The sequence below is a fragment of the Polyodon spathula genome, chromosome 24 (genome assembly GCF_017654505.1).
Source record: "Polyodon spathula isolate WHYD16114869_AA chromosome 24, ASM1765450v1, whole genome shotgun sequence".
NCBI classification, from domain to species: domain Eukaryota; kingdom Metazoa; phylum Chordata; class Actinopteri; order Acipenseriformes; family Polyodontidae; genus Polyodon; species Polyodon spathula.
Window position 1 is genome coordinate 14,731,782 of NC_054557.1, and position 24,433 is coordinate 14,756,214.

The 24,433-nt window shown below is 42.2% G+C and overlaps 1 protein-coding gene across 3 annotated transcripts in view; it reads left to right on the plus strand.

The window, feature by feature from the left end:
* Positions 1 to 642: 642 nt before the first annotated feature.
* Positions 643 to 24,433, plus strand: part of LOC121299095 (coronin-2B-like) — a 43,513-nt gene continuing 19,722 nt past the window's right edge. The window contains exons 1-2 of one of the 3 annotated variants that reach the window (XM_041226629.1): positions 643 to 715; positions 855 to 1,005. In XM_041226629.1, coding sequence (XP_041082563.1) covers positions 991 to 1,005 — 15 coding nt within the window. In that variant the 5' untranslated portion in view covers positions 643 to 715; positions 855 to 990. Of the gene's footprint in view, positions 716 to 854; positions 1,006 to 20,288; positions 20,313 to 21,500; positions 21,678 to 24,433 lie in introns of those variants that run through there. The other 2 variants (XM_041226631.1, XM_041226630.1) reach the window with 2 other exon arrangements.

Genomic DNA, 24,433 nt, shown 5'->3' on the forward strand with positions numbered 1-24,433 from the left:
ATATAGAGGGAACGGGTGAGCATGATGAAAACACAAGAGACAAGGGTGGGCTGTTCCTGTAACCCGCTGCAGTATGCATACTTCACAAGGTCTTTCTGGCATGCTTTCCTATACTGTTCAAGAACTGGAGTCAAGCAAGTGTACACACACACCTCGATGTGCCCACCCACTGTGTGCAGATGTAAATACCTCTGGAATAGCAGGTGCAAGTTTAGGTCTCATAGGCAACCTGCTGGTTTCACAACCAACTAAGGAATTGTCTGCTCCTGGCTGGTGGCACTTTCTTACAACACAGCAAATTAAATCCACACACACACACACACACACACACACACACACACACAATTATACACTCACCCACACCCCCACACACACACACACACACACACACACACATGTACACTGATACACACACGAGGCGCACACACACTGATACACACAGATGTTTATGTGTGATAAACAAAGGAACAGACAGAAATAGAAACACACGCAGCGAACACACAAAAAACCACAGGCAGAACAGCTCACCACTTTCTTCTACTGGACTGGTCAGCTTTGGAAATAAACCGTTGGACCCCCCCCCCCCCCCTTCAGTCTTCCTTTTCTTCTGTCTCTCTCTCTCCCCTCTTCCTGCCTTCTTCTGCCAGAGCCTGCTTTCCTCAGTTCAGGCTTCATCTATTATACATGCACACTGACATCACTATTCCTGCCATCAGTAAGCTACATTAAGACCGGCTTAATCTGATTGGGAGGGGAGGAGGAGTGTGTGTTGTGTTGTGGGGGGGGGGGGTGCCCTGGCTTTGGCTCTCTCTCTTCCCGCTGTAGTAACACTGACGCTGATTATTTCACTGCAGCAACTCCTGCAGCAGCAGCCACCCAGCCCAGGCGCTTACTCCTTTGGTTCAGAGGCCCTTGCAAGCCTGCTATAATCACCCCCACAACTCGAGTGCTCTGCCCCTGGGAACGCCAGCCTCTTCACAGTGTCTCTGCATGACTGTCACAAAGGTAAGCAGCAGCAGCTTCTTGCTTGTTGTTTTTGAATTGTCGGCACTGCAATAGACAGGAGGGATGGGGGGGGTGGGGGGGTGGAGTGGTGCATGAGGTAGAGTTGGAGGCAGCTTACAGGTTGTGTTAGGTGTGGTGCTTGCTGCTGGTGATACAGTAGCAAAAGTAGCTTGTGTATTTGTGTGGTGTTTAGATCCTGCTGCAGCTGTTATCTTAACATCTTCTCCGATGCTGCTGGCTCTCTTGCTTTAGAAGGCATGCTATTTCTATGACTCACAAACTTTTATTCCCTGTCGAAGAGGGTTTTGCACAGCAGAACTATGTTAGTAGATGCTGGTCAGTGAAGGTGACTGTTTGGCATCAGTGAGAAAATGATTTGTTACTGTTTAGCTCATTACAATAATGTTAGCGTGACCTACAATTTTTTTAACGAAAAACAGATATGACTTTCTTTATGGCATTGCAAATATCTGAATCTTTTTAGACCTGAGCAATCACTTTCTATATTATGCTGTACTGTAGATTTCCAGCACTAATCAAGCTATAAACAGTGGACAGTGAGGGTAGTCACTGCAGATCACAAACCCCGGAAGGGGGTCATGTGTTAAGTTTGTCTTATTAATTAAAAAGGGGAGCGTTCTGGGATTTGAAAAACAAGCTCTTTGTCGAAAACAAAAGTGAACTGCATTAGCATTCAATAGCGGTAATGTAGTTCCATTGCAAAGTGAAGTAGCCACTTAGGCAGGGAGGAATAATGAAGGTTAGAACAGTCAGTGTGCAAACAAGAACAAACCCAATGATCCCCATGATTCCTATCAGATATCAAAACACTGTGTACAGAAACAGAAAATCCTAGAGGCCAGACCCAGGCGGTGCCAGCAAGGACGAGACAAATGCAGACTCTTAACTTTCTCCTGCATTTCAGGATTTTGTTTTGACCGTTCCTCCAGGCCTGTGGTCCTGATTGCTCGGAAGGCGTGCAGGTTGGTTCGTGTTTGACCTGCAGTTGTCCGGGCAGGTGTTTGAATGCACTCGAAGGCTGCTGGCTTGTGTCTGTCGAGCACAGTGAGGGATTAATAACAACCATGTGTGTCAGCATGCACTGCCCTGGGCTGGGGCTTCTGTTCCCTGTGAGAGGGAGCTAGCATGCTAATGTGACAGAGATCACAGTGTCACAGACCTTTAGAACCATCCTCACCTCCCGTACAGCCCTGCGCTCCTTTTCATCTGCTGTTTCAAAGTCTCTTATGAATTGACGTCCCGTGCAGAACAATCAAGTCCATTCCACTGAATATAAAAACCTTACTTGCTAACTTTTGAAACTTGATTTTGTGTGGTTCCACAGGGTTAAGTGAGGATAGAGTTTGCATTTCTTTATGGAAGCGTCAACATCACCATCCTAACGGTAAACACTATTCAAGTGCAGGGAACACAATGGCAGGGTGACAGCACTCATTCTCAGACAAATCACAACACATATGCTTTTCATCTAGAAAACCACAACTGCAATTATATCTGAAGAGTGGGTCTTGTTTTCTTAAGCATTCCATTTATTTTTATTTTTTTTTAGAATGGCAGGTTCTAATCAGTGTCTGTCTGGCTTAAAACATTCAGAAAATATACTATATACTGTATACTAATATATGGAACACACACATCTTATATACAGTCACTGTAGCAAGTGTATTGCATATCAAGTGCAGTGTCTGTTTCATATTGAAGATGGGTTAGATATTGAGGTTGGGCTGAGTGTGTGGTATTTTGCAGGGCCCTTTTTAAAGTAGTTTATATTATTCACATAGCACTAGATTCATAAAGCTATTTATACCACATTGTCATAACTGCATTTCTAAAACAAATAAGCAAACAGCTTAAAACTACTTTGCATTAACTGTTCTTCCCTTTTATGGAACAAAAAGTGCTAATGATGACATAGCTTTGGGAATCTCGCCCATACAATAAACAGAAGTCATTGTTCACATATCAGTGATCTCCCTATATCTGTTGTATCAGATTAGAATACAGTACTGAGTATCACTTGATAATTAGCAATGAAGGGGTCACGCCTGGACCCTGTAGGTCCAGGACTGGTCCAGCTCTAGTATCCCACAGGAAGAACCAAAGCTGCAGCCAACAGACCTCACTAAATCCGAGTGCCTCCTAATTGTTTTAAATGGGATTTGATTTGTGCTCAGTGTTCGAGGTGCCATCTGTTTACTATCTCTGTGTGTCCCCCGAGACTCTTTGAAAAAAAAGATGCTTTAATTTCAAAGCAGTTCTCCGGGTGAAATAAGTTCAGAAAATCAATGAATAAAATCTTTGTACTCCTACCTACGAGCTGTTTCCCTGTCTAAAAATGACAGTTTTTTTTTTTTTGTTTGTTTGTTTGTTTTTTTATTATTATAAATTTAAAATGCAAACAGTGTAAAGACTAACCTGGAGCAACACATGTAATTTGTAGCTGCAAAAACGTTTCGAGACCTTCTGGTGCGGGTAATGCAATGCAGTCAACTCAGGGAATGAGGGACGCCAACTCAAGCCTTTATCAGATAAATGTAATGACAGTCAGGGGCATCAAGGTCATTGTCATTCACCTTCTGGTCCTGGGGTCAGAGTTCATGTGGCTCTTGAAATCGGGTCACATGCATCGTTACCATGACAACGTTGCATTCAGTCTTTCAATTTGTACTAGTGTTTTTTAGATTCATTTTAAGCGTTTCTTTTTAAGGCTCATAGTAATTCTTTAAGTAAGTTTACAGACAGTAAATAAATAAAGTGCGAGCTGCGCTTTTGTGAATAGGATCCGCTGTATACAAAGACAGGCACAGCAGGGCACATAAATAAACTAAAATAAATGCATTGCAAATAGTAACTGAATTTAATACAAGAGCCGAGCAAGCTGCAGCTTTTACAAGTAAACTCAGACATCCAGCTGAGCTATACAGTGCATCTCAAAGAAAATGGAACATGTCTGTAATTTCTTACTCTATAGGGGCTTTTGCACTTAAGGCTAAATTATCATAGCTATTTACTCCAATTCACCGTTAGAACATTGTTTTTCGGACAGGAGTTTTGCATTCGTTTAATTGGTGTGTTGTTTACCTTCAGAAAAAAAATTGCACTAATGGCAATGTGTAGCATTATATGAGGCAGTGTGGTCCAGCGTTTAAAGAAACGGTCTTAAAACCACGAGGTCCCCTGTTCAGATCCCAGCATGTAAGTGACTCTACAGCTGATGCATAGTTCACACACATTAGTCTGGTATCTTGTAAAGCGCTTCGTGATGATGGTCCATTATGAAAGGCGCTATATAAAGAAAATATTATTATAGTAAATAGCTTTTGACGACCTCAAAACGTTTTTGCACCTAAGATAAATATAAATCTCGTGTATATAGCACTGCATTAAAATAAGTTTAACATCAAAAAAAAAAAAAAAAAAAACGATGTTACTTTTCTAGAAATTGTAAGATTTATAGAAACCCTGCCTTTAAAACGGACGCTGTAGCTTTAAATGATAATGTACCATTCAACGGCTGATGAACAGTGATTTATTGTTCGCTGAGATTCCAGGGCTATGTGTGTAACTGATTTGAAATTCACCCTGTCGAGCAGGCTGGGGTTGGACACTGAGAGAGGGCTGCTGCTTCTTGCGCTGCTGTGTTAAAGTTGCGAGACCTGGCAGCTAGCATGCTCGCTACGTGACCGAGCCAGCTGCCGCAGAGATCACCGCCAGCAACAGCCTGCGAATCAGAGGGATCAGAGGAGCGCTTGGCTCCACGAAACCTTTATTCTTCTCTTGAAGCCAGCGTCCTTAACCCCTAACCTCCTTCCATTTACCCTGAGCCGCAACGACGACACAATTCTACGAATCTGCAAAACTAACGATTCTGCGGAAATTAAGGACAGCGTGCATCAGTGAGATTTTAAAAGGGAGAAGTGTGTGCTGTATAGAAACAGGGCGTTCCTGAGACAGGTCAACGGGACACACACCACAGGAATTGGAAAGAGACACTTCCAGAGGCTAAAGGGTTAACAGTCCTTCCTTTTAATAAAAAAAGGAAACATGTTTCAGGCATAGTTTGGAGGTTGGTTTATATCCTTATTAATGAGCTTTTCTGTGAAGCAGGAACTTTAAACACAGATCTGAAAAGCTTCAGCACAGTGTACAAACCCAGCTGGCAAATGCAGAAATATTTCATAGGGTGCCAAGGAAGCTGGTTTTGATGCCATGCTAGTCTTTTATATTATATATGCTGTTCAGCTCCACAATAAAACGGACTGCGATATTTCAGCGGAGAAGCAGGAACTTCACACAGATGTTTTGTGGAAACTTTGTCTAAATCTACAATCTTCCCTTAGGCTAGATTTCGGTTGGGAGAAGATACAAGCAGTTTTAAAATGAGAAATAGGGTCCTGTTCACAGAATAGTTAACAGAACTGTTAATAGACATGTTTTCTTAAGGGACTTTTTAAAAGTTCATTTTGGTAAATTAAGTCAAGCGTTCAGGTTACAGGCCCTTTTGATTGCTTAAGAGATGGTTACAAATGTATTATCAGGTTTCAAAAGAACCTTAAAATAAGTCTTTAAAAAACATATCTTAAAAGAGTCCTTACCATTTTATGCTATTATTTGCACTGTGTATTTTAATGTGAGTGTGTAACTGCGATAATGTTTTAGTGATTAGGTGTTGCACATCCCAAACCAGTGACCCCTGCTGCCCTGTCCAGAAACAAAGGACCTTAAGCACTTTTCATTTGAACCGCTCTCCCTGGAGACCAGGCTGACATGCATCTCTCATACACACTTCTGTTGTCAGTGCACACAGTTCCAGCTAGTCTCTGCAGCAATGTCCTAGGAGAATGGAATCTGGAGCTTAACCCAGCGGGCATGTTAAAGACACACAAAGACAGACAAAGAGGGGTCACCTTCCACAAAGACGGGCAGAAGGATCACCAGCAAGGGGGCAGGACTGGGGGGGTGGGGGATCTTGTGAGTGACAGCAGAGGATGTGTCACAACTGGCTGCAGCTGTAGATGTTCTTCAGCTTTATTCCAGGCAGTGGGGTCCGATGGTCTAAACCCTGGCGTCGTTTGAATCATTAAAACAGGACCCTGCCTGGGGTATTAGATGAAGTATTTTTACACAGATAAAATGACACAATTACACATCCAGTAAGTTCTAACCCAGTGTCCTCAGGCCCCTCTGGCATGTCTTTTACTTCCTGTCTTGATTGCAGGAAGTGTCCAGCGGTAGACTGGACGGGGTTCTTTTGTACACTCCTCCCTTGTTAAGGCTGGACTGTGTGGTGCTATTCATGAGTGTCGTATCTCATGACTGCAAGCACGTTGTAACCAGGCACGATTAAACCACTAGTATACTGTGCCCTATACAATCTGTTCTTGTGTCCGAGACAGACACCAGAACAGTAATTGCCTTTGCTTTTGTTTGAAGAAAGAAAAAACAACTCCATCTTAATTTACATTTAGGATATTGTATACAGTACCTGAGTTCCATGCTTCAGTGCTGTGCAATGCAAATGAAGGTGTGTCGCCCCCATCTCCCCCTTAAAATCTTTGGTTTGTAATTGTGACGTATGGTAAATGCAAATTAAAAGCAGGCAAAAAATATTGATATGCAAAATCGGCATGCAAATTGAACATGGTGAGCTTACAGAAGGGTCAAATTAAATTAAGTGCTGAATTGCTGAATATTTATCCTGGTGTCTACACACACTTAATCATGGAATCTCTAACATTAATACTACAGTTACCATTGTAACCTGAATACACGTGGGATCTCTCTCTCTCTCTCTCTCTCTCTCTCTCTCTCTCTCTCTCTCTCTCTCTCTCTCTCTCTCTCTCTCGCTATCCCAGATGTCAACTGCTTTTAAAAATGCAAATCCTTATTGGTTTGCATTCCAGCCATTGGGCTTTGGGCATTTTGGCTACTGTGTGCTTCACACTGGGTGAGCTGTATTGAAACTGCAGATTTGTGTGTGTTTAAAACCCAGAGACAAAACTCATTTTAATTGCATTGCAAAACTTGGGCCTGACAAAAGGGAAGGTTGTATTAAGTGTTTTTTTTTTTTTTGTTTTTTTTTTGTTGGAGAATTTGGGAAGGGAAAAAGTTATCCATTCTATAGATGAGACGTTTGAAGGCTGCGATGACCTCACACAGTTCCTCCAGCAGAGGGGCCATTGTGCTGGAGGGACAGACTGGAACTGAAGCAGATAAAGAGATGCGCTGTGAGGCACAGATTGTACCCAGAGGCATTACAACACAGATAATGCCGGTACCTCTGTGCTGCGGGTGATGCAATCCTCTCTTTGCAGCCCACGCGCTTGCAATCCATTGTGTGCACTGTAGTCCTCTCCACAATATGAAATACAAATACAAGAGCGTAGAACAGCAGTTTTATTTTTTAAAATTTTCTCATACAATTTCTGCAGCAGCAACTATAAAAACAAAATTACGTCTCCAAACAGGGCTGTTGAAATTCTTCAGCCAGGGGTTTGTATTGTTCCTCAGTTCACACTCTCTCAGTCTGGACCCTGCTTGGTTTGTGTGTGAGGTGTTAAAAGTGCGCTCCTGCTTTGTGAGTATTTCACAATGAATGGAGCTTTGATTACAAGAAGGAACCTTTCATTTCACTCCCTCCAGTTCTTTCTCTGGTTTTTTTCTGAACAGGGAAAAGAAATCTGTCCCAGTTATCGTTCTTTCACTGTTCTTTTCCTGACTTTCCATTCTGTTAGTTAAAATGTTTTTCCTCTTTTTGAGTCATGTGCTTTGAATGAATCTAATGAAGCATGCTCTCTTTCCAGCTGCGTGTGCCATTAACCATGTGTAGGAACGTCTCTCATCAGAGATTATTCTGACACTTCATACTGCTTAGTGCTGCTAGGTGCACTTATTCAGCAAAGTTAGAGAATCAACACTGAGGCAAAGGCAAACTTTCATAAGAGGAATACAATCATTGTAAATAATGGCGAAAACAACTGGCGAGAACTACTTCCTGCAGCTTAGTTTCTTGCTAGTTTCAGATATTCGTCTTTGCCTTAGCACTTGCTTGAATGCCACTTTAGTTTTTCATTCCATCTTGTGTTTTTACATCTCTTTGTTCTGAAGAGAAAGCTTCCCATTGATTATGTTAGTGTAGGTGTTATTAATTCACAGAAAACACATGTCCTCCGAAAATGTAAGTTAGTGAAAGTTAGTGTAAGAATATGTTTTCCCCTCAAACTACACTGGTATCACTTACACAAATTAAACAGAATGCTCTGAGGACATTTGAAGGAATGGATTAAGACCTTTGAGTGTAGTTCTGCAAAAGTCATTTATGTCGTTTATTAAAAGCCATTTGAAAATTTGTTGAAGCAGATGTTTTTGAGAACATATGCCTTCTCCTGACACTTCCGTTTCATACTTTATAATGTCCAACGGTCAAAGGTTGCAGCGCAGGAAATATTCCATTAAAACTGTATCAACAGTGTCATTCATATCACAGAAAAGCAACTTTAACGAGAACATCTGCTCCCTGCAGTGCATTCTTAGCTCTCCCAGGCTGCTCGAAGACATTTCATTTACAGTATGTGTTGCGTCTGAGAGGCTTCCTTTCACAAATACTGTAAATTCCAGTGTGGAAGGGGGTTATTGCAGAGGATTTTCACAGTAATAGTTATCTTTTGCACTTTGCAACCCTAGCATGCCTGCAGCACTAAACATCCAGTTGTGTGCAATGGTTAGAGTCAGAGCTGGTGTTAGAGTTGGGGTTAGGCTTGTGCAATCAGGAGGGTTTACATGTACCATGGTAAAGGGAACAGTAGCACAAGCCCTGACAGGGTGGAGCGCCAGCTGATCATTTACAGCTGAGCGGTGCAAGAGCAGAGAGAGGACGCTCTGGGCCGATCTGATTGCAGCAGCTCGCAGTGAACAGCATAGGATCCTATGAAAAGATAATAGCCATTTCCGCACACTGAGATCTTCTGCGAAAGGTTGTGACTGGATTCTAAACCAGATCAATGTAAAGGTTGTTGCAGCATGATGCTAACAGCCTGAGGATCTTAACGCTCGGTAAGGGTTCAGCACTGTTGGAAATGCACAGCTTGAATTGTCTGGGTTGTTCTGTGCTAGCCGGGACACCCAGTCACACCATCTTTTTTTTGATATTTGAGCCCTGTTGCCTCCTTATTCAACATGCCCGCTCTGATAAGCCTGCTGATATGTTTGGCGGGGTGACAGAGAGAGTAAACTCCCACACAGAGGGGTGCACAGACACTGCTGTGCTTTTGTTCATCTCTGATATTCGGTTTACTCTGCATCAAGCTGTTGTGTGGACAGACATCCCTCTGTCACACAGACCTGCCCTTTCCATCAGAAAGCATGACTAACTCTTACAATTTTCTCTTTTTTTTAGTGTCCAACTGACTTTATAATCAAGATCATGGCTTCTCTGACATCAGGCTTATGAAAAAAATGAATATCTGTAGTCAATAATGCCACATTCATCTTGCCAAATGCAGTTTGTAAACTTGTTGTTGGTTTAAAACAAAGAACAGTTAGGTGTAGTTTCACAGTAGTAGTTTCGGTGGTTTCACTCTTATTTAACACTGGTCTTGAACCTAAGGTAACATCAGTCCAAGATTAGGTCTGCGAAACCTTAAGCTAAAGCACCACACCGGCAGTTCAGAGGCTCCATTAGTTATACTGATTGATCTCTTTAGGAATATCCCAGGGTATACTGGAGTGAAGGAGCACCTCGCATTCTCATGGCTCCCTGTCATGTAGGCCAGTGCACTTATTCTCATCAACTGTCCAGGCATCCTCTCAAGAGATGGGCCATTGGCAGATATTCCTCCCCACCTGGTTCTGTGTTAAGGTGACACTGACAAAGTATTCCTGCGTTACTAGTTTTAACAGATGACTTGTGCATGTTCTGCAGAGAAGTTTGCACAGCGATCCACTTGCTGCCCTCAATTTTCTCAAGCTGCTGTATCCGCATGTAATTCGTTCTAATTAACTTTTAAGTGTGTTACTCTGTTAATAAGTCTTGTAATTAGCCTATTATTTGATTCTGGAAACATCCAGTTCACTCACAGAGCCCTGGCAAAGTGTGTGTGTTTAACATGGTTATAAAACCAATGCACACAGCCTTACTGCGTATATAAACTACTACAGGTTAAGTATTAATAAAAACAAAGAGCCCAATTTCTGTTGCTGTTAACTGGGTGAGCTTTTAAAGACGGTCTCTGTTTTTTTGGCACATGCTTGATTCCTACAGCTGTTTTCTTTTGCATTGTGATTCAAACTTGGCTATGCAATGGCGCTTGAACTGTGGCCCTGAGAAGAACCGGTCACCATGGAGATGATCGTTTGTTCCATCAAGCTGTCAGTTTGTAAAACTGAGTTCCAGCCTTTGCTTGCAGCATGATGTGAGGTTTTTGTAGCAGATCTCCAGTATGTTTCTCAATTAAAGCCATTTGAACACTTCATGAATTATAATGCATTTCCGCCCATAAAGAGTGCACAGAATGCTGTAACCATCATAACACAGCAGCGTTAGCAAGGGCAAAATCCTTTTCACAGCCCAGCAGCTGACAAATTGCACACGGGATGATGTAAACATCAAGAATCATAACCAAACATTAAGAAAACAGAAGTACCGTAAACGCATGGCAGCTGCAATGTATCTACAATAAGCTAATTAAGTTTAAATCTCAACCCAAAAACACGTTTTGGAGCCACCCTCAACAGACCACAGGGCTGGACAGTCAAACAGCCCATTTCTGTTGATAATCACAGGAGGCAAAGGAAAGGCTTTGAAAATCTCTTTGAGGAAAACAAACAACCATAATCAGTGCAGTGCTCTAGACAATGCAGAAGCAGCTGTAGGTCCGATAGTTTGGGTTCCTGTTTTTGTTTCCGCAACAACCCCTTAGGAATTCCAGGAATCTCTTCAGCCATTGAGAGGAGCCGACTCACAGGGCTCCTTCACTTTCCGGGTATTCTCTCCCTCCCCCCTCCCCCCTCTGCTTCAGGACACAGGTGTGGTCCCGTCGAGACATGGAGTCCCTCTGGAGACATTCAGAGAGGCAGGAGGAAGCAACGTGATCAAAAGCACAGGCAATTGCAAACCTCTCACCGTTTTCAAAGCTCAGTGTGAGGTAGAGAGCAGTAATCAGGTGCCTCAGACACAGGCTTGTTTTTCAGATCCTGCATGCTGCAAGATCAGGACTAGGGCGTTTAAACTGTGTGTTGCAGATTCATTGTGCTGTCTAGGAGCTAATCCTGTGATTGGCAAAAAGGTTTCCTCAGAGTAACAGAATGGCATTCCAATATAATCCTGACCAAGTTTCTTTAAAACACTTTTGAAGAATTGCATAGTTTTGTAAATGCTGATAAAAGCTAAACGTAACGGTACTTCTCTGTGTACAGACAGAACGAAGAATTGGTATTATTCACTGTCTTGCTGCTGCCTTTCAAACATCCTTTGTAGTTAATTTTTACAGATTAACAGACGGAATTTTATAATGGCCCAGGGGATAAACAAAACCATTATCCCAGTAGTTTAAACCAGACGTTTACTGTACTGCATGTACAGTGGAAGAGTTGCACTGTCGTTTCATTCACGCGGCCGAAATCAGTGGGCTCCATCCCTCTTCTTGAAGGCATGACTGGAGTCACACATGCATGACGTTCACTTACAGCAGGACCTCACATGGACAGTATGCTGTAACACGTCACACACATTACTGACCACGTGTTTTTAATATCTTTCCTTTTTTTAGAATTGCACAGCGGTTAGCTCCACTGTTAGCTATCTATCCTTCGTTATTTCCTGTTGTGAACTGCCTGTATGTGATTCGATGACTAGCCTACTGGTCTTGAGTACAGAAGTTCTTGAGAAAGTAAAGATATGAGATCATTGTATATTGCTTGCATAGGACAAACTATTTTATTTTTAAGAAATACTGCTCAAATACGCTGCTGCCCAGTTAGGTACTCTGGATTTAGAGATACGCACCATGACCTGGAACACCGATTAGGGCTCAAAGCTATTAACATTTGGAAATGTTTATGCACAATGTGTTGTAGATGTGACGTTCCTGTTCTGAAAGATTTGTCCCATGTGTGAGGGCATGCTGTGCTTGAACATTTGCAGCTGTAGTTCAAACGGCATTCATGCTTTAAACAAACCAGCTAGGAAACCATTAAAAAAAAAGAAAAAACAATTAGCAAGTCTAGAAAAAAGTCTAGTGGCAGCTTTAATTGCCAAGACAAGCTATTTACATTAAAAGCATTGCAAGAAATTAGGGTACTTGGAATCAAAACAGACTTTTTTCAAAAATAACAGTTTGTGTAAAAAGCAAATGTAATTCAATAATGAACATGTAAAAAACAGCAAAAATAACACATTATGAATTCAAGACCAAGATTCAAATCGATTTTGTGTGGGAGCATCTGTCCGCTTCTTTCACTGTGTTTAAAAGCCAACGACTTTGACAGCATGGGAACAAAATCAATGCAGCATGTGACCGAGCTGTAAGCGTGATGTAACCCTGCTAACCATCAATTTAATTAACAGACAGTGTAATGGAGTTAGAAGATGACAGCTTTTGTCCGGTGCAAGTTGTTTGATTTAACTGAACTAACAAGACAGCATTGGGACACATGTGCAATGGTTTTGGCTCCATTGATGCGTTACAAGCAACGTATGGTGGAATTTACTGATCGATAACAGCAATCTTGAAAATCTGTGTCACAAAAAATTCTGTTTTAAATCAAGCTATTGTACCAACAAACAAGAAACATCAGATTATCTAGGAAACTCTGCCCTTAGTCAAACAAACAACTATAAAACAACAAGCACATAAATACAACTGAAAAGAGAAGCCAGCCTGCAGCGCTTATAACATGGATCGGGAACTACAACTGAAAAGAGAAGTATTGAATGTGCTCAGCACTACAGCCACACAGTCACATGCAATCCCTGCGCACACTGCACCTTTACAGAGCTAGCCTGACTCAATTCACTTACACCTAGGACCTATCAATAGAGGTGACATGCACCTTTACAGAGCTAGCCTGACTCAATTCACTTACACCTGGGACCTATCAATAGAGGTGACATGCACCTTTACAGAGCTAGCCTGACTCAATTCACTTACACCCAGGACCTATCAATAGAGGTGACATGCACCTTTACAGAGCTAGCCTGACTCAATTCACTTACACCTGGGACCTATCAATAGAGGTGACATGCACCTTTACAGAGCTAGCCTGACTCAATTCACTTACACCTGGGACCTATCAATAGAGGTGACATGCACCTTTACAGAGCTAGCCTGACTATCAATAGAGGTGACATCACCTTTACAGAGCTAGCCTGACTCAATTCACTTACACCTAGGACCTATCAATAGAGGTGACATGCACCTTTACAGAGCTAGCCTGACTCAATTCACTTACACCCAGGACCTATCAATAGAGGTGACATGCACCTTTACAGAGCTAGCCTGACTCAATTCACTTACACCTAGGACCTATCAATAGAGGTGACATGCACCTTTACAGAGCTAGCCTGACTCAATTCACTTACACCCAGGACCTATCAATAGAGGTGACATGCACCTTTACAGAGCTAGCCTGACTCAATTCACTTACACCCAGGACCTATCAATAGAGGTGACATGCACCTTTACAGAGCTAGCCTGACTCAATTCACTTACACCCAGGACCTATCAATAGAGGTGACATGCACCTTTACAGAGCTAGCCTGACTCATTCACTTTCACTTACATGCACCTTTACAGAGCTAGGACCTATCAATAGAGGTGACATGTACCTTTACAGAGCTAGCCTGACTCAATTCACTTACACCTGGGACCTATCAATAGAGGTGACATGCACCTTTACAGAGCTAGCCTGACTCAATTCACTTACACCTAGGACCTATCAATAGAGGTGACATGCACCTTTACAGAGCTAGCCTGACTCAATTCACTTACACCTAGGACCTATCAATAGAGGTGACATGCACCTTTACAGAGCTAGCCTGACTCAATTCACTTCCTATCAATAGAGGTGACATGCACCTTTACAGAGCTAGCCTGACTCAATTCACTTACACCCAGGACCTATCAATAGAGGTGACATGCACCTTTACAGAGCTAGCCTGACTCAATTCACTTACACCTGGGACCTATCAATAGAGGTGACATGCACCTTTACAGAGCTAGCCTGACTCAATTCACTTACACCTGGGACCTATCAATAGAGGTGACATGCACCTTTACAGAGCTAGCCTGACTCAATTCACTTACACCCAGGACCTATCAATAGAGGTGACATGCACCTTTATAGAGCTAGCCTGACTCAATTCACTTACACCTGGGACCTATCAATAGAGGTGACATGCACCTTTACAGAGCTAGCCTGACTCAATTCACTTACACCCAGGACCTATCAATAGAGGTGACATGCACCTTTACAGAGCTAGCCTGACTCAATTCACTTACACCCAGGACCTATCAATAGAGGTGACATGCACCTTTACAGAGCTAGCCTGACTCAATTCACTTACACCCAGGACCTATCAATAGAGGTGACATGTACCTTTACAGAGCTAGCCTGACTCAATTCACTTACACCCAGGACCTATCAATAGAGGTGACAACCTTTACAGAGCTAGCCTGACTCAATTCACTTACACCTAGGACCTATCAATAGAGGTGACATGTACCTTTACAGAGCTAGCCTGACTCAATTCACTTACACCCAGGACCTATCAATAGAGGTGACATGTACCTTTACAGAGCTAGCCTGACTCAATTCACTTACACCTAGGACCTATCAATAGAGGTGACATGTACCTTTACAGAGCTAGCCTGACTCAATTCACTTACACCTAGGACCTATCAATAGAGGTGACATGTACCTTTACAGAGCTAGCCTGACTCAATTCACTTACACCTAGGACCTATCAATAGAGGTGACATGTACCTTTACAGAGCTAGCCTGACTCAATTCACTTACACCTAGGGCATATCAGTAGAGGTGACATGTACCTTTTGGGAGCAGCTTCACAACACTTTTCCATGATAATAGTATCCTATAAGACAGCCAAAAAGGTCTGAGCAAAAAGGTCTTCACCCGACTCTAGCAGACTTTCTTTTTTAAATGTAAACCTTTACAAATGCACACAATTAGTTTTAAGAAAATCTTGCATTCAGCATTATAAAAATACCCTTTTGTGCATAGAGCCAGGATATAGAAGTGGGCATCGCAGGAGCTGGGTGGGGTTGGGTGTATGCAGGGCGCTCCCAGCAGATGGTAGGAAACTGAAACAGCCCTGGCCAGGCAGCAGCTTCCCTTTGCTCCTCAGTGGGGTTTAACGATACAAGCAGAGGGGATTAGGCAAGTTAATAATCAAAGGCAATCTGCAATGTTTGGCACAGCTCTTCACATGTGTTAAAAGTGAATGCCTAATCCAAATCAGCTTAAAAATAACTTTTTACATCTCATTAACCACCATGGGCAGAAAACACAAATGTGCAAACGAAAAAGCCCAGTATAATGCACCCACTGCTCCAGACACCGTTAGGTTAGTTCAGTGAGCAGGCATTTCAGATTTGCACATTCCCTTCAGGAAGTCTATTGAAATGAACAGCTGGCTCCAAGCTGGAATTGAAAGGCAACCTCATAAAGATTGTATTTTTGATTTTAGCTACAGTGCTATTTTCTCACGTCTCACTACTAATGTTGAAACTGCATGGCAATGCGGTAACAGCATACAGTATTACAGCACTGCCACACGGCTACAGTACTCGAATGTTCGATTCACAGACACAACAGGGCATGGCTGCATCTGGTGAAGCTGCTGCCCGATGATGATTAGATAAGTAGAGCTGGTAATAAGGAATAAACATTGATGGCATGGAATGTATTTTAGATTCCCCCTCAATATCTCCTCCATAGATCTGTAATATCATTAGCAGCTTTTCTACAATGAAAGGAGCTGCACGTGCTTGCCTGACACATCCAGCTTACTGCACAGCACTTAACGCCACTTCTCTGTTAATGTGGCCCAGATGGGAACCAGTCTACTCACCTTAATAAGTTCCCATTGAAGTGTGCTCTGCTGGCTTATTTTTAATTAGACAAGCCTACACATCATTCTTTAAATATGAACTAATAAGGGTTTTTTTTTTTTTTTTTTTTGTTACTTCTAGACACTCTAGCATTTAACTTCTAGGACACATGAAAGCATCAGCGTGGGCAGCAGGGGCCTTCTTTCACTGACGCATGCCTCTGATGTGTCTGTCTGCTGAACTGTTAATAAACCACAGCGACAAGCAGAAATGTGTTACAAACACACACACACACACATATATAGAATTAGCTGAGCAAACAGTTTTGCATGTCATGTTCAATGCATGATCTTATTATTAGAATTTTTTTTACCATTTTCAGCAAAATATGGGGCAAAATAAATAAATAAATAAATAAAATACACACACACACACACACACACACACACACACACACACACACACACACACACACACATATATATATATATATATATATATATATATATATATATATATATATATATATATATATATAGTACATCACAGCAGATCATTTAAACATGTAGTAAAGCCTTTAGTAAAAGCATGGTAATTAGAGAAGTACTATGATATTAATGCAATGAACCCCCTCCTGTAGTAGCTGTGTGTTGAGTACAAGAAAGCCGCCTCGCAATACTCCCTGCAAATGCAGCCCGACTCTTTTGCACAGTGCTGGTCCCTGAACCATCAGCCACGAGAACTACCAGACATATTGTGTTGCTGTTGCTAAGAGGACTCTGAGGCACTTCCCCAGTGGCTTCTACAGCAGCTGCACAAACCGGCCATAACCTGCCACATCACGCCACGCACCCGAGTAAGCGTTCGTTTTCAAAACCTGTTAGACAGATTAGAAGATAACAACCAGCTGAGCGAGGAATCTGTGCTTAAATACTCACTGCCTGGTGGGTTAAATCAGACTAAAAAATAAATAAAAACCAGCGGGACATGGAGCAGCTTAAATAAAAAAAAAACATTTTCTAAACGTGTGATATATATATAGTAAATATGGACTGGAGAGGAGGGCTATAGGTTTTAGCCAATCTCAGGCCTGAATTTCCAAGCACTGGTTCATATAGTAGCTCAGACTGGGACCTAGGAGTCCCGTGAGGTTCCAATGTGATTTCCTCAACCCTGATCGCTCTTATTGTGTTCTTATTCCATCGTTATGAAGTGTTGCTAATCGTGCACTGTGGTGCTCAGCGGACTTAATTAAACCACTTTTAGATGCGCTGGAGGATGAGTCTGCTTCTCCAGCGGAACCAGACAGTTACCATGCTGCCTGCTCTCATTACAGCCAGATCAGATTCCAGTCATGAGCACATGCAGCTTGCAGCCCACTCACTGCATCATCGTTATAGTATTATTGTTAGGTCAGTGGTCAGTTTCAGTCAGGATAGACAAGAGAGCAGATGTGCCAGACTTTGATTATGGGACTTGGTTGGCAGGTGCTTCTGGATCCGAGACTGCATTTACCTGATCTTTCATAAAGAACAGTAAAAAAAAAAAAAAGGTGATAAAAGCACTGATCAATGGTGATATACATCTCAAGAACAACTGAAACATTTTACTGTTTGCTTGCTCAGTCCATGTACCTGGTGACTCATATGCCTATTGACAGGGGTTCCTAATGTTTTGTCCCAGTGCTGCAGACTTATTGTGCAGCAGTCAGACGCAATCAATATAGAAGAGCAATCTCAGTGCGTTCTTTTTATTTTGTTGTCAAGGGCATTTTATTTATTTATTTATTTATTTTGCTTAAATTATTAGAGCCTTGACGAATTCCAGTTACTTCATTTCGTGGAAATGATTGATTTTTAATTTTGTTTTTTAAAGAAGGTCCTGATTGAAAGTGCAGTCTGGCACATTTAATAGAGTTCCACTGCTGCTTTCATTATTACATTTATTAGAGGAAGTCTGCTGGGCTAAGTACTCCTGATTAGACCTGCTGCTGCATCACCTGCTGGTAGGTTCCAGTTTATGGACCCTGGCTGTGAGCTGTCCTGTTCTTTTCAACAGTATTACGTTTTTTATGGAACATTATGGGGGTGTATTTTCAGAGCATTTATTCCAGTCTTTAAATATTTCCTAATGGGTTCTATTCACAAAGCTTGAAAGCATGAGTTACAGTATTTAAATAAATAATAATAATAAAAAACAACAACATTTTGGTTAGTTTTTATAAATAAAATAAAGTTTGATATTATTGAAACTGTTCATTAACAAAAAGTAAAGAACCGTTTCATAAATATAAAACTTGTATTTCTTATTTTATTCATTAAAAAAAAAAAAAAAAATGATGAGTTGGAACTTTTTGGAAAGGGCCCAGTATTGGAAAGGAGAGACATGCTCATACTCACCTCATTGAGGCAGCTTTACTAAACATTGGCTTTTTTAAGTGTGCTCTTTTACTGTAGGGCACAGTTTAAATACCCTTTCCATGCAGATTACAGCTTTTGGTCAAACTACAGCAACTGAACTGTTCCATGCCTCTCTTTCTTTTTCTTGCAAGTTTTTAAACAAAGGGCCAGGACTATTAAAAAAAATTAATCAACTAAACTGATCCCATGGGAGTAAAAAAATAAACAGATAAATAAAGCACTCTGATTCTTCCCAGCTTTTCTAGTGAGACCAGTGGAATGTGCCTCTTGGATGCAACAATATAAATATAGAAAATAAGGAACCTCTGGGGATGTCAGTGTTTCACGTGTGTTGAAACGGAACGGAAATGTTCTGCAGACACACAGTAAAGCATGCAGTTTAAAACACAGACTCTGGCACTTACTGTCCTCAGGAAGTTGTACGGTTGATGTGTATTACAGTGTTTGCATTGCAATACCATATCACTGTCATCAAGGGCCAGCTTGTGTTCTTTGTGTGCTTGGTCTCCTTTCAGTTCAGAAAGTCGCTGCACGGCCACAGATATTACTGCAGATCAGTGCCCACAGTGCAGGTGAACAAACCACCAGGCTCCCCCGATCTCCTTAATCACGTGCTGAGCAAGTCTTCAGAGGTGGTTCAGAAGAAGGCTGGTCACATAGGAGATCACTGGACACTTTTACAGCACGGCTGCATTCACACAGAGCCAGCTAGGATGTGTATGGTTTTAGATTCTTCTAGACCCCAATTAAGCACGGCAGTTGAGACTGGATGTATCCCACAGTTTGTACCCTGGAAGCATGCATTATTGGGACAGCTGCTGCGCAGAGAGGCCTTTATGTTTTAATTGGCTGTATTGGACTCTGGATCATATTCCCACTGCTTTCCCATGTGAACGGGCCTTAGTTAGCAGACCTGCCCGGAATTCTGTTCTTTTAATTCCCAGATGAAATTCCATTCTGTAACAACTATAGGCCACATTATTAGCATTCACACACATATATATTCATGTTTGTTATTCTCCTGACAGCCACCCAGATGTTAGCCTAGCGCTCATGACCGGAAGAAACCACTCATCCCACAGAGCCTCTAATCCCTGACACTCAAGGTTAGGGATGCATAACTCTGTGCTTGGGGCTTGGTGACCTAGTAGGCTGATTCGACAGTTTCTCATGCCTTTCATCTCTAGAGGACTGGGTCCCAATATGGCTCAGACCCAATGAGTTAGGTGCTCTCAGCCTAGCCCCCAGCTGACATTAATCTGAAAACCAATCAATCACACAATTTGGTATAATGGGTACGTTTCCCCTCTGCTGTTTGCGGTATGAAAGAGAGCTGGTATGTTTAACTGCCAGGACCCTCCTAGCCAGGAAACCTTCCGGGACAGCTAACCCCTGCTTCAAAATCCAGAGGTAAGAACATTGATTTTAAAGCATTGGTTTGCACTCCTTCAGGCTGCCATAAATTAAAAAGCCAGTTTAGCTTAGCTTTCACAGCCTGGCCAGCCAGCAGAACATCTATTTAATGACTGCTGCGAGTTGCAGTTTGTTTTTCTGGGGGGGGGGGGGGGGGGGGGGGGGGGGGGGGGGGGGGGGGGGGGGGGGGTGCTATGGAAAGAGCACTTAGTTGGCACCGACAGAAAGTGCTGATATTCCTCTGTCCTCGAAGGAAGTGCTTGCTGGGCAGCGGTCAGGGGAGCGGATGGAACGGCCCTCGGAGAAGCTTCCTGCCAGACAATGCCACGCAGCTGGGAAGGACAGAACTGAGTGAAAAGTGGGCTGTGGAAGTTCAGGATACTGGGTAGGGAAAGCAAGGCTGTGCCAGAAACCTCTTATGAGAGCACAGCTTAGAAAACCAGAGCGATTCACTGCTGCGGGTTGCATTTTAATATTGCGGGGGGGGGGGGGGGGGGGGGGGGGGCATCAATCAAATACTCAGGGTCTGGAGCCTGCCTAGTTTTCTAGACATCATCAAATAATTAGCTGATTAAGACCTAAAAGGAAAAGAAATCGCACTTGTTAAAAGTAAGAAATGTAGGGACTGGAATTGTGCCCCCCAGTAATAATCCATATTGATTAGCTATCTTAATTTAATACAGGCATGTAAAATATGTTTTTTGAACCCAGGGCCCTCAGAGGCAGCGTACTGCATTAACCGAGCCGAGCCTCAGCTGTTCATTTCATATCTGGTATCGGTGATGGGGATGGGTATGTGGGATTTGGTTTCTTTCTCAGAGGGCACCTGAAAGCTGTACTAGCATGTATTTCAACACTGTAATGAGCTCTGTAATGCAGAATCACATGCTTTAGTGCACTGGCTGTGCACTTCAAACAAGTGGAGGGCTTGGGCACTCCAGTATAGTAAGATTACAGAACACTCACAGACAATGAACTGATGAACTTGTACTACTCTAGTGCACACCCATTTGCGTTGGTGTGATCAATAAGTTATCCTTTAATCTTTTAACAGCCAGATTCATACAGATCTACTCTTGTGCGTAATATAACAGAGACATGCTGGGAAGATTTCTAAAAACAGCTCGATTCTTATTTGATTATTGAAACCACGGGTTTGCTCTTTTGCGTGCTCTAAAAAGTATTTTATTTAGAGAGCTCCAAAAATAGCACTGAGTGCTGCAGGTTACAAAAAGGCCTGGTTCTGTGTGCAAGCTTTTCTGCGGCGCATTGGAAGCAGAGGCACTGGAAACTCAGTGGAGCCACCTGTATAACTAACTGGAATTATTATTATTATTATTAATTATTATTATTAATAATAATAATAATAATAATAATAATAATAATAATAATAATAATAATAATAATAATAATAATGTAAACTGATGTATGCAAAGTAGGATTTTGCTTTGTTGGCATTCCAAGAAAGCCAGCTGACTCAAGGTCTGATTCTGAGCTCCAGCCAATGAGAGCAGTGGCTGGTCTCTGGCATCAGCAGGCGTTCAGGAGCAGATCGTTTCAGCTGTCAGGAGTGCAGACCAGACGTAGTTGCTGCAGCAGGAACAAAGCTGTATCTGTGCCGAGGGAGGGAGCTATCCGAGTGACTGGAGGGGAAGGGCTGGTACCACAGGGCTCCAGAGGGAGATGATTTAGTTCCTTGGAAACATCTGTAATGAGAGAGGAGTGCGGCTGCACTCTGCACTGCTGAAAGGTAAGCAGAGTTGCTCTGGTAGGGCTTTCGAAAGTAACGCAAAACTCAATCATTGCAAGCAACTTTCCTTCAGGAAGACCTCATTGCTGGTGCAGAAACAAATGGATTTTTAAAGAATTAGAAGCACTTGATGTGGAAGTAGAAAATACTTCTTGAAACTGTTGGGGCTTTAGGGGCAGCTGGTATTTCACAAAACAAGGAAATAATCATTTTATTTAAAAAGAAATTCTGCATTGAAAAATATTTTCAGTTTATCATTCGAATTGCACATGGAAAGCGCATCCTTGAAATGTTTTGTGTTGCAAATAACCCGGGGCTATAATGTTTTGCAGCTTTAAATATGCATTTGGCTTTTTAAAATACAAATCCTTTCTACACTTAGTGTTACTGTATGAGAGATTGTATAGACGTAGGATGAGGTGTGTCTGACTGCAGCGCTTCTCCAATGGTGGATTCAGTACAGTCAGGGTTTCTAAGTTACAAGTATGCCTCCTTCAGAGTACACGTAACATGCATGGCTTGATTCATGCTGCAGAATAACCCAGAACAGTTACTTATTCACCCCAAAGCTAATCTTCACATTTAAGCACTGTTTTACTGCACATGGACTCAGTTAATAAGTCAATGCCCCTGCAGCTTAAAAGTTGAATTGGATCCACAGCATGCACCATTTCACACACTCTGGACACATGCTGTTTTATTCAGTGCTGTAACTGTTCTTTGCAGTGTGGATTTGAATTTGCTGTGCTGTATTAGAAGGGCAGTTAGAGTCCAGTAAGATTATCTGATATGGGTAACACTGATATCTGTGGTCATTGTCTTCTCAAGGCCCAAGTCAAGGATATGACTCATTACCAGGGGTTCTTCTTCTTCTTCTTCTTCTTCTTCTTCTTCTTCTTCTTCTTCTTCTTCTTCTTCTTCTTCTTCTTCTTCTTCTTCTTCTTCTTCTTCTTCTTCTTCAGGCCCTGTAGTATTCTGGCTCGCTGGACTACTGGACTGTGTTGTTACCAAGCAGTCATCTAGGTGGGCAGTGTGTGATATTATATGCTGGGGGCTGGAGGTTCCTGTGACCTCACCAGTCATGGGAGCTGTGTCAACAGCAGAGAGCCAGGCTGGATTCAGGGTATAATAATAACCTTGGTCTAGTAAGGACAGGCCAGAACATACAACATTAAGGAAAACATTGGTAATTCTTTTTTTTTTTATTCATTCTTTTAGGCAGGAGTATATGGAATAAATTGCATCACTTGAATTGGTTAGACAGGATCTAATCAGGCACGGTTTTGAAACTTTTGCATTCATTTCTGGTCCTGTGGGGCCATTCCATAACAGGTATTTGAACCGACCAACTCAAAATATTCATTGTCAACCTGCACTGCTTTCCAATGCACACAAAATAGCACTCGCATCTCCAGACATTTATAATGTCCAAATAATGCTCTACGTCCCATTTACATCTATATAGAATGCAGTAGGATACTGTCGTTAGCCACACTCAACAGGTAATCCAGGTAAACAATGCATTTAGGGTTGTTATTTCCATCCCTGCCAACAGTAAACCAAGCACCAGGTTGTTTGAGATGTATTGAACTATAAGTGAATTACAAACGTAAATCTTAATATAATCTAAGCCATGTGTTCTTCTGAGTTTTTTTTAACTGGGATTGCTGGTTTTGAAGTAAATGAATAACTTTTGACCAGGCACTAGCCACAGTAATGTCAGTGAGCTACAACCGGTGAGCATGTGGCTTGTGTGTCCAGCGTGACACACCGGGGGCTGGATGAAATGGATTTCCGGTTGCGGTTTCAAGATTTATTTCTCATGGCAGAAAGAATGGGAGTCGACCACAAGACTTCAACCCAGGGAAGTTGAATCAGAGTTTAGTGGACCTGCGCTTTGTCAGGAAACCATGACGATGGTTCAGATTCCAGATGTGCTCAAGAGGCTGGCCTCTTGAGTGGTGTGTCACTTTGTAGCGCTCCGCTGTACACTGAAGAAGGTGCTGCTAACCGAAACGTGCGTCTGCTTGACTCCTTTTCTTATAGTTTTGCATGAGAATTCTTACTGAGAATTTTGAAGTTATGGGTGCCTGGTTGTACCAGACACAATCAATGGGCCAATTGCACTTCTTCACCCTCAAAGCTTTTTGCTCCATATCATTCTGTCACAGACAGAGAGAGAGAGAGAGATGAACAAAGAATTTGTAGTTTGAAAAAGTCACATTGATACCATCATCAGAGACTAGTTTGTGTAAATGAAACAGGATGGATTGATTGTCTTGAAGTGAGAGTGAGTGACCTTTTCATTGGGGGCATCCTATTTATAAAGTGTGTGTGTGTGTGTGTGTGTGTGTGTGTGTGTGTGTGTGTGTGTGTGTGTGTGTGTTCATTAAGGGTATCCTATTTATAAAGTTTACTGTGTCGTGTGTGTGTGTGTATGTGTGTGAGTGTGTGTGTGTGTGTGTGTTGTGTGTGTATGTGTGTGAGTGTGTGTGTGTGTGTGTGTGTTCATTAAGGGTATCCTATTTATAAAGTTTACTGTGTCGTGTGTGTGTGTGTGTGTGTGTGTGTGTGTGTGTGTGTGTGTGTGTGTGTTCATTAAGGGTATCCTATTTATAAAGTTTACTGTGTCGTGTGTGTGTGTGTATGTGTGTGAGTGTGTGTGTGTGTGTGTGTGTGTGTGTTCATTAAGGGTATCCTATTTATAAAGTTTACTGTGTGTGTGTGTGTGTGTGTGTGTGTGTGTGTGTGTGTGT